Source organism: Carassius auratus, chromosome 38 (assembly GCF_003368295.1).
Source record: "Carassius auratus strain Wakin chromosome 38, ASM336829v1, whole genome shotgun sequence".
Classification (NCBI taxonomy): Eukaryota; Metazoa; Chordata; class Actinopteri; order Cypriniformes; family Cyprinidae; genus Carassius; species Carassius auratus.
This window is the reverse complement of record NC_039280.1, coordinates 11,833,549-11,844,301: the sequence shown is the minus strand read 5'-3', so window position 1 is coordinate 11,844,301 and position 10,753 is coordinate 11,833,549. Positions and strand designations below refer to the sequence as shown.

General features: G+C 37.3%; 1 protein-coding gene across 1 annotated transcript; it reads left to right on the top strand.

Annotated features, from left to right (window-relative positions):
• Nucleotides 1-460: 460 nt before the first annotated feature.
• On the top strand, nucleotides 461-9,304 carry gabrg1 (gamma-aminobutyric acid type A receptor subunit gamma1). The gene is made up of 9 exons (XM_026224140.1): nucleotides 461-913; nucleotides 2,975-3,135; nucleotides 4,736-4,803; nucleotides 4,989-5,209; nucleotides 5,487-5,569; nucleotides 6,027-6,164; nucleotides 6,343-6,495; nucleotides 6,649-6,848; nucleotides 7,596-9,304. The coding sequence occupies exons 1-9, from the start codon at nucleotides 843-845 to the stop codon at nucleotides 7,869-7,871; spliced, it is 1,371 nt and encodes a 456-aa protein (XP_026079925.1). The 5' UTR covers nucleotides 461-842; the 3' UTR covers nucleotides 7,872-9,304.
• The last annotated feature ends 1,449 nt before the right edge of the window (nucleotides 9,305-10,753 follow it).

Below are 10,753 nucleotides of genomic sequence, written 5' to 3'. Positions count from 1 at the left end.
AGAAAAACATGATTTTAAATTGTAATAATATTTCCCAATATTATAGTTTTTTTCTTCTGTATTTTTGATCAAATAAATACAGGCTTGATAATCATAAGATACTTCTTTTAAAAACATAAAAAATAGTAACGTGTCCTAATATTTGTAGTGTATAAGTAAAAATGCAAATTCTATAAATAAAAAGGTTGAGGGGTAGGCTCCAAAATGAATTCTGTCTAGAACCGGCCCTGCAGGGCGATACACAACAAATTTGGTTAAATGAGACTGACAGGAATTTCTGGCAGATATTCTTTTAAAAAGCTCATCCATATACACCATCATAAACAACATAACATGAGATCAATTTGACCCTCTTCATACATTCTAGGGTTAAGTTTGGTCACAGTAGGCTACTTTACACATCTTGGTGCAACGTCATTGTCACGAAATTGTCGCATTTGTCCTTTTATTAATCCCAAACAACAGCAAAACTAAGTAAAGGTCTCATAAATCACAGCTTGATGTAAAGTCTCTGAGGTAGAGCAGTCAGCTCTTTTTCCACAGGCGGTTTCTAATAATTCCCGGAACATCGAGAGCGTCTCACTCAGCAGATCTCTACATGAACGCAGCGGTGCCGCAATCAGCGAAATCCCGCATTCACCATTCACATCCACACCGCCTCTGCTGCCTGACACACAGACTGTGGGCTCAAGCGATGTGCATTTGTCTAGACAGCAACTGACAGCATAGGCTGACGCTTTCTACCACCGTGTTAAGGATCGCTTAAATCTCTCAAGGTTTGATCGGCTTTAAGCTCTAATTCATTTCGGAGATCGTTTGGTTATAAACCGAGCGTTCACACGATGGTTCTGCTGCATCGCCGCCGGAGAAAACAGACGCTGGTTTGGCTGTTGCCGGGTCTGCTTGGAGTCTGGTAAGTTTTCGCTTCACGGGGGGCAAAAGAAACAAGGAGTGCAATCAATGTGACTACTAAAATAACCCTTGACTGAAACACACACTTGGACAGTCAGTGTACACGAGGCGAACCGCTGGCGTGATCCTGTAACGCGAAGTGCTGCAGAACGATTTACTTTTAGCACATCAAATTTATCAGCCTAAACACTACCACCTATTACAGTCAACCACACACGTGCTGCTGTCTGTACACTTGAGATAGCATTTGAGATAATAATACATACTGTAACTGACAGTTTTGCTCAGGGCATTCGTGTTGATGTCGTGTTGTCTTTTTAGCGTGGACGTGCAATGTCAGTCTCCAAACAAACAACCTTGAGGATACTTCAGCCAGCAATCAGCTACAATTCATCAAGCAGCACCAGAACTAATGTAAATTAATGTAAATTAATGTTATGCATTAGTTGTACTCCACATTAACACTTGTTATGTTGGCTCGAGCTGCTTTGCTTTGCTTCTCATTTATCCCCCCCAGCTCATTCAACGGGTAGCCTATGTAGGGTACATAATGTAGCCTAAATGCTTAATAGAACATACATAGGCTACTTGGTTTGCAATATTTAAAATTCTCTCATTTACTTACATTTGTTCAATTCTGTGATTGTAACCATTTCCAAAAACACTTTTTCCCCTCTTATTCAGGCATTTGTTTGCCTTCTGTGTATTCACTTGGCTCTGAGGCCCACAAAGGTCATTCAGAGGCTACTGTTGTGTCCAGACAATATAAACTGCATATTTAGTATCTGAGTAAAAATTCTGTCTGTATTTTCCATTGACAGCCGGCTTTTCAACCACTCAGCGCTGTGCCTACGGGGATCAATAACCTACATTCTCTCCACCCACCTGGGTCTCATCCACAGGGATGCCTCATATTGATTTTTCCGTCTTTCATTATTTGCATATGTGTGGGAATGTACCATTTAGATTTCTGGTTTAGAGACGAAACTCAAATATATAATCACATTTATCGGTCTGTCTGGGTTCTTTTTTTTGTTTTGTTACATTTTTAGTGTTTTATTGTATCACATCTAAATGAATGACAGTACAGTACACTACATTAATAGGGCAAATATAATTTTGCTGTGTCTACTCCGCAAAATAAAAGGCATTAAATAGATTTGAATCTTGGGACCTAACATTTAAATTAATAATTTGATACAATTCACTTAAAAATACCTGCAGCAATTACATCTTTAATTAATTAAGATCTATTAATTATACTGCTCACCCTTTAATCCACCCTTAACCACATCTCATCTCAATAACAACAAACGTGTTTTGCAAAGCAGAATGAACACAATAAATAGACTGTACATGACAAATGTAGTACATAGTGGCTAAAGGCACCTAATATAAAGTAGAACCGAATCTTGTTTTGTATATTTTGCTAATTAGCCAAGAGCTATTAGCAGCTTCAATGAGCATTACCTTAATTTCTTCAAAGCAAAAGTTGTGACATCAGAGGAGACTAGACTGCGTGGGAATGGTGCACATTTCAGTTAGAAGTGATACCCAATATGTCTTTTCCTACGGATAATTCTCCAGAGAATAATTTTAGGAGCTCTTACACCATATACTGCAAGGGAGCGAGTGCGAGAGGGAGTTGCGGGTGATAATTTAAACCCCTCACCTTCAACTGTTCCCACCCTCCACTGCCAGAACACATCTCCATTAATCACTGCATTCTTTTATTAGAACCTCCTCTTTGTATTTCCAGCACTGCACTCATTTAAACGACTCCTCTCTCCTGCTGTCATGGCGGCCCATACATTTACAGTCACTGATGACTTCTTCTATCTGTTCTTCCTATGAAACTTATCATATGAATTCTCTCTTTCTCCCTCTGTCTGTCAAATTGAGCTCTCTAAACCAGTCGCTCGCTCTTTAGAGTTAAGGCTCCTAATATAAACCGACTCCTCTTTTAACTACTCTCAATTTTAATCCTAATATTGCTCTGTTATTTACCTCGCTGCTGTCTGTCTATTCATATTGCCTCTGTGTGTTTCTGTTTTTATGACAGCATGGCATTTGGCCCGAGCAAAGCAGAGGAGGAAGATTACGAGGATGTCCCCATAAATAAAACTTGGGTTTTATCACCAAAGGTCTACGAGAGTGACGTCACCCTTATCCTAAACAAATTACTCCAAGGTTATGACAACAAACTAAGACCAGATATCGGAGGCAAGTCCAATTTTTCAAAAAGGTTGAATGCTTACATCCAGGATCTGTACACACAAAATTGCTTACAGATCCTGTCTAGGCTTGTTTATGATCCTCAAACACGGTGTTACAGCTTATGGGTAACTGAAATATGTTAATAATTATAAGATAATGCCATCATTATTATGAAGCCACATGAAGAGGAACACACTGTGACAATTAAACCCTCCAAGCAATTCAGAGTTTCTCTGTAATCATCATTTTTACTTTACCATCAGCATTATTGCAGTGTTAAAAAAAGGTGCTAGGCTTTAGGATTTTGCTGATGTTTTTCTCTACGCCAGGTCACTTTATTCTCAGTACATCAGTGTTCTGGAAGCGACGCAGCTGACTGGAGTTCAGTTATTTAAGAGGATTTATCTCAGTAGTGTTCGGGTACAATAGACCCAAATCACTATTGATCTTCCTTCTTTATCTGTTTCATGTGTCTGAGATAGAGGGAGAGAGTGTAAGTATGAGCAGTACTCATTTAATCAGATCGCAGAGCAAGTGCTGAGGGATTTCAGGTCAACTTGCCGAGTTTTTGTAATTTGTCACATCTCTGTGGCTGGATTTCCTGCGGCAGGAATATTTTTGAAACCGCAAGGGTGAGGATTGAGGCAGCTTTGAGTAATTTGTGTGGTTGTTATGGGAAACATGAATCGGTTTGCAGCGCATTTCACTTCTGTAATGAGATGGATTTCTGAGTGATACAGGATACCAGGAAGAAGCCAAACTGAATTTTACTACGAGTTTACTAAAAATAGCTGGCTATTGGTTTTGCAATTGGCTATTGGTTAACATTATTCAATAGCCCACACTAAGTGATGCAGAAAGAGAAAGGAAAAAGATGAATAATAAGTTAATAAATTATTAAAGCTTATGGAAACACATGATGAGTACGTTTTGAACAATCTTAAAAAAATCTTATTTTTTCATTGTCCATTCTAATTAATCAAACTGCATTTGGGTTATTTTGATTAAGTAAAAATTACAAAAAAGAAATACAGCTATCACAATAAAACACAATGAAAACATGATGACAACAACAAAAAAAAAAAACATGATTAAAAAAACGTAGTTATCTGTTTGCAAATAAACTCTTCACATTTTTCTATGGAAACCCATTTCTGTCACAGAATTATGTGAGATAAAGAAACTTGCAACTGTGAAATATAAATTAGCAATTCTGAAAAGAAAAAGATAAAAAGTCTTAATTACCTTTTTTGATTTTTTATTTCATTGTGGAAAAAAATAATAATTATAAGATGCAAACTTAAAATTCTGAGAAAAATGTCAGAATTGCAACTTGGAATTCTGAGAATTTTCCCCATATTTCCCATAACATGAAAAAGGTGCATTGATTAACTATGGTCAATTTTGATTTTATGGATATAACCGAACAACAACATTTTCTGAAATGGATGCTAAATACAGGCTGTATATAATATACATTTTTATTAAATCACTTACTGTTATTGTATTGTTTTTAAATTATAACTGTGATTTATATGTATTTATTTTTATTTTTATTTGATTGTTCTGAATAATGAATATTTGAATATTTCAAATTATATTCTAGTAAGACCGACTGTGATTGAGACGGCAGTGTATGTGAACAGCATAGGTCCAGTAGATCCCATCAATATGGTGAGCAGAAATGTACAATAACACATTCATTTGCAGAGCTGTAAATAAAACACTCTAAGCAACAGTTTAGATCCATTTCACGACCATCATATCCTCTGTCACAACCGATAGCCACATAATACTACTTACAAAAGCAACCACAAGGTTTTCACAGCTAGACCTCTCATTGACTGGTGTTTTTTTAGGAGTACACCATAGACATCTTCTTTGCTCAGACGTGGTACGACAGCAGACTCAAATTCAACAGCTCAATGAAACTCCTCATGCTCAACAGCAACATGGTCGGAAAGATCTGGATCCCCGACACCTTTTTCCGCAACTCACGCAAATCTGACGCCCACTGGATCACGACACCCAATCGTCTTCTGCGGCTCTGGAGCAATGGAAGAGTGATGTATACTCTAAGGTATGTCCAATAAGAGCAGAGTGAATGTTTGTATGACTAAATGACATGTCCTCGTATTCCTGCATTTGCTTTCGTACCAAATGACACCCTCTGTCTGTTGCAGCACATGTTTAAGCCATTACATCTGATTCACATTTATTTATGTCAGGGACTGTTAAATCAGACTGGGAGTGTTCATAGTACAAATATCAAAGCCTGCACAAATGCACTACCTCTTAAATGTCACAATCAACATTTTTTTGTTTGTTTTGCTATTGTCTATGATTCTTTTTGTTAGGTTGACTATTAATGCGGAATGCTACCTTAAGCTGCATAACTTTCCCATGGATGAACATTCGTGCCCTCTGGAGTTTTCAAGCTGTAGGTGTTAAATTCTTATGTCAATCTGTCACTCAGCCTCAGTCCTGTCCTAAACGCTGCCGGGCAGCCGATCCCCATACATTGCATCTGTCAGCCAACCATGCATTGCCAATACTGGCCAACCAAACCTTAACATTGCAGAAGGTCTGCACCAACTACCGTCCTCTATCCTTGCAATGAGTGAGGACAGGCATCATCCTTCTCCAGCTCTCTCTCCATCCCCTCTCTCCTCTTCTCAGTCTGTGTGACCCCTCCATCCGTAATTAGCATCATGCCTCAGCTTCTCATGTATCATCATCCTCTGTAGGCACGGGAAGGGCATGCTGCGCTTCAGTCTAACAGAGTGCTGCTGTGTGAAGCCTCAGTGCCATTCTACCATCACCGTAACTTCTTATTTACATACCCAAACGAAAGGTCACGTGTGATCTGGTGGATGTGATTTTTTCCCCATTTGCAGATGGGTATCCAAAGAATGAGATCCAGTATAGATGGCAGCGCCGTTCGGTTGAGGTTGCTGACCAACGATACTGGAGGCTTTACCAGTTTGCCTTTGTGGGTTTACGGAACACTTCTGATGTGGCACACACTCAGTCTGGTATGAAAAAAAGAACAATAATTTCAGTAATTACTACTAGTACTACTAATAACTTAGGCTACATTACATGAGCTAGATAATTTAAAAAAAGTTAATGCATAGGTTTAAGGATTTTGATTACTTAGTTGCTTAATTGTCCAAAAAGTGTCTAAAATGCCTTGATGACTTGTATTAATAGGGGAATATGTGGTTATGACCATATTTTTTGACCTGAGCCGGAGAATGGGCTACTTCACCATCCAGACCTACATCCCGTGCAGCATGATTGTGGTTTTGTCCTGGGTCTCTTTCTGGATTAACAAGGATGCTGTGCCTGCCAGAACATCTTTAGGTCATTTAAAAAGCTTCTGAATTAATACAAATCAATAGGAACAACAATAGCATTTCATTATATTATGTGAATGCATTACAGAAGAGCATGTGATAATGACGAGGAAATGCTTCAGTGGGGGTACTCAATTACTGTGCATCTTGATTGGCTCAGGTATCACAACTGTGCTCACCATGACAACCCTAAGCACCATATCGAGGAAGTCCTTGCCAAAGGTGTCGTACGTGACAGCCATGGATCTGTTTGTGTCTGTCTGCTTCATCTTCACCTTTGCTGCTCTCATGGAATACGGGACCCTGCATTATTTCACAAGCAATCGACAGAACAAGAAGACCAAATCAAGCCATGCGCAGGTGAGTGGACTTCATTCTGTTATTTAAAGGCCAGTTCTCATAAAAAATAAGGTTCTTTCATTTACTCAGATTCACGTCATTGAAAAAGTGTCTAACTTTCTGTGGAAAGCAAAATAAGAAATGCTGTGCTCTGTTGGATAATCAGCACTTTTATGCTTCTAAAAGGAATAAATACACCATAAAATATCATAAAAGGCAGTCCATGTGACTTGTGTTACATACTAGGTTTGTGAAGAGACTGAATCTATGTGATTCATAAGCAAATCATAAAGGCCACTTAAGAGAATTAGATGAACCAAAGATCCCATTCAAAAGCTACTAAAAGTTCAAATGACAGGGTTTTCTGTGAATTACCACATAATTCTGGTCTGCTTCTAAAACAAAGCTATCATATCAACCACTTTTCTGACACCTGCATTGTGTTTTTGCTATTTACTTTCATTATATTAAAAAAAGGACCCGGATAATCTTAAAAGAATATATGTAATAAATGATATAAAGTCACATGAGGATGATAAAATATAGAAACATTTTTTACGCTTTATGTTGCTTAAGCACCTAGCTGATCATTGAAATGTCAAGTGAATTTGCTTACTGCAAAGCTTACTTACTTATTCACAGCTCACTTTACATTGTACTTTTGTGTGCTTTAATTGAGTGTGCTGTGCAGCAGCTCTGGCATTTGCTATTGTACTGCACTCTGTTTTAGCAATGAAGCGGTAGTGACCTTGCTGTTCCTTTGTGTAGAAACCCAGCATGGTTAACATCAGACCAGGGACATCTCTGCTGCAGATGAACAATATTGCTCCTTACCACGAGGATGAAGATTATGCATACGAATGTCTGGACGGAAAAGACTGCGCCAGTTTCTTCTGCTGCTTTGATGATTGTCGCTCCGGAGCTTGGCGTGAGAACAGAATGCATGTCCACGTCTCCAAAATCGACTCCTACTCCCGAATATTCTTCCCAACCGCCTTTGGTCTCTTCAACCTTGTCTACTGGATTGGATATCTGTATCTTTAAAGATGTTGGGCAAGATGTTGGGACTCAGTTCTAGTAATATTTGCAAATCATCTGTAAATTCTCCATCTGCTAAACCTGGCAGCATAAACCTTTGAGAGAAGGGGAATATGTGAGGCTTGGTTTGGATGAATTAGTACTTAATGCATCTTTAATTTGTACCTGGTATTTAATTTATTGAAGGATCTGAATCTTAGAAGGACAATTACTGCGATTCTGCATCGATGCCAACTGAATTACCAGCGATCTCTGAGAAGGAAATGTTTGGTTTTTCATCATTTACAAAGGCCATCAGTTGCCTAGTTTAAAATGATCTCTAAAAAACACCAAACCACCTGCATTTTCATGAACTGCAATATTAGCATCATGTTATCATCACTATTGCAACTATGATAAACCTTCAGGTTAGTATCTCTCTGGCTGAAGCAAAATATTATTATTTGCAAGGAGAACTAGATGTATTAGTCGCTTCTGTATCTAATTTTCAGAGATAAAAGAAAACAGCAAGCTACATGTCAGAAAACGAAATTACATATTAATCTCTCTGAATGTTTTTATTTCAAACTTAAAATAGCTACATTTCTGTGTGAATTACCTGCATTCAGTCATGTACTAAACAAACCAAAGCATAGATACCTGAAGGTTACATGAATAGAATTTTGTTCAGCTTAAGAATTACCCAGAAGCCATTTACTTGGAATTAGCCAATAATGATACTGTGAAATGTTCTTGACTTGAACTAATAAGCTGTCTCTGCAATAGACGACACAATGAAATGCCAGTGTGCCCAACATAAAATGGTTCACATCTAATTTTTTATATATCAAACAAAAGGAATAGAGCAGCCTTTACAATTCACAAATGTTCAATGTCCTTTAGTACAAATTGTTCATTACTCTCTTCTGTATTCAAGACAGCATTTTGTATCTTCTTGCGAATGGCTAGATTTTTGTCAGTGTAATTGCATGACTCATCTGAGCTCCTACGGCTAATCAACCCATATTTGGAAACGGGTCTGATGGACTTTCTTCAGCAGAAGAGCTCTAGACAGTGCTGTCGCACCAGTCTCAAAACGGATGGAGGCCTTCTATATTGTTAATCGTCTAAATCAAAAGGCCATTTAATATGTATTTGCCTTACATTAGGTTAAATCTGATCTCGGAATCCTATTTGATTTGAGAAACAGATGAAACGGAGCGTGTGAGCAAGAGTGCCATGTCTTGACCCGACTCTAAACATCTTTACACCAAATGTACAAGTGTTTTTTTCAATCTCCTGTTGTTCTTTCAGCTGTTGCTTGTTTTATTTCATGCTTCCATGTGGTTTGTCTTTTGCTGGGTGTTATCTTGATCATAGACTGCTCTGTTGTCTCCCTTTCTGAACATCTGTTATGTACTGTGTTGTGCCCTGTAGCTTAATATATTCTGTACTGTTATCTTTTTTTTTTTATGACAGCCTCAACAGTTTCAGACTCATGCAACTACTCAATAAAAATATTCTTGTCATAATGTTTATATGCAAAATATAAATAGATTATCTTTCAATATATCTATTAAACAGCATCTGTTTCAGACCTTTAATAATAGAGATCAGTGACCTTCATGTATCTGTGTGAGCGTGTGCATGTGTGTCTGTACATTAGTGTGTATTCAAAGCCGACTTTACATCTCTTCGCTCAGTTCTCCACTCGTTCTTGGTGTTGTCGTTGTGTCTTCTGTAAGTGCTAACCTTCATGCTTTTAACGTGTTCATATGTTTTTGTAGCTCTGAACACTGTGAGTAATAAAACAGTGCCTGCTAAAAAATTAATAAAATTCTACGCTCTCTCAAACTCTGTTGATCTCGCATCTTATCAAAATCCCAAAGCGCTGGATAAAAAGGATAAATACATTTTCCCTCAGGCGGTTATTCTTATAATAAGGCTTTGTTAATATCACAATTAGTTTTATAATTATTGCCACAAGTGAATGAGCAACAGCATTTTCATACACATAAATTAAATTTCATTCATTTATGGCTCTTAATTGTTATTTCACACATGAATGAGGGATATATGATGAGTTACTCAATCTTAGGGACCACATGAATTAACACTTCATTTATTATACAGCTACAAAACCAAACATTTAAAGTGATTTAAAGGGATAGTTCAGCCAAAAATGAATATGATGACATCTTTTACTCACCCTCTGTGTCGCCATGTGTCTGTATGACTTTCATTCATCTGTAAACTAAGGAGGAATTCAATACATTCCATAAATGTTTCTTTGTGTGTTCAATGAAATTCATACAGAATAGTATAAGGGGGAATAAATGATGACAATCTTTTCATTTTTGGGTTAACTATTAAAGCAAAAATATGTTGAGAATTTATTTACCGTAGGCCATCCTAGATTTAGATGATTTTGTTTCTTCATTAAAACAGATTTGGAGAAATGTAGCATTACATTAGTGAATGGCTGCTGATAGAATGTGAGTCTAAACAACTGATGAAATCATCACAAGTAATCTTGTCCACCATTTAATATTTGATAATTGAAAAGATGTATGTTTGTAAAAGAAAAAAATCTGTTGAGATGTTTTTAACTTCAAACTGTTGATTCCAGATAAAATAGAACTCCTCTATCCATAATGCTGCTTTCTCAAAGTGAACAAAAGAAAAAAGAAAAAAAAAGAAAAATCGAAAGTTAAAGTTAAAATGTCATAATTAGGAATTTCACACTTTTCACTTCACAAGACATTAACTGATGGATAGGAGTCATGTTGTGGATTATTGTGATGTTTTCATCAGCTCATTCTGACGGCACCCATTCACTGCAGAAGGTCCACTGGTGAATAAGTGATGTACCTATAATGCTACATTTCTCCAAATCTATTCAAAAACAA

Excerpts from the sequence above, each read along its gene's own strand:
- gabrg1 (XM_026224140.1), top strand. The coding sequence starts at position 843 with ATGGTTCTGCTGCATCGCCGCCGGAGAAAACAGACGCTGGTTTGGCTG. Across the intron at positions 914-2,974 it reads CCGGGTCTGCTTGGAGTCTG|CATGGCATTTGGCCCGAGCA; the intron begins GTAAGTTTTCGC and ends TTTTTATGACAG. Across the intron at positions 6,496-6,648 it reads GCCTGCCAGAACATCTTTAG|GTATCACAACTGTGCTCACC; the intron begins GTCATTTAAAAA and ends TGATTGGCTCAG.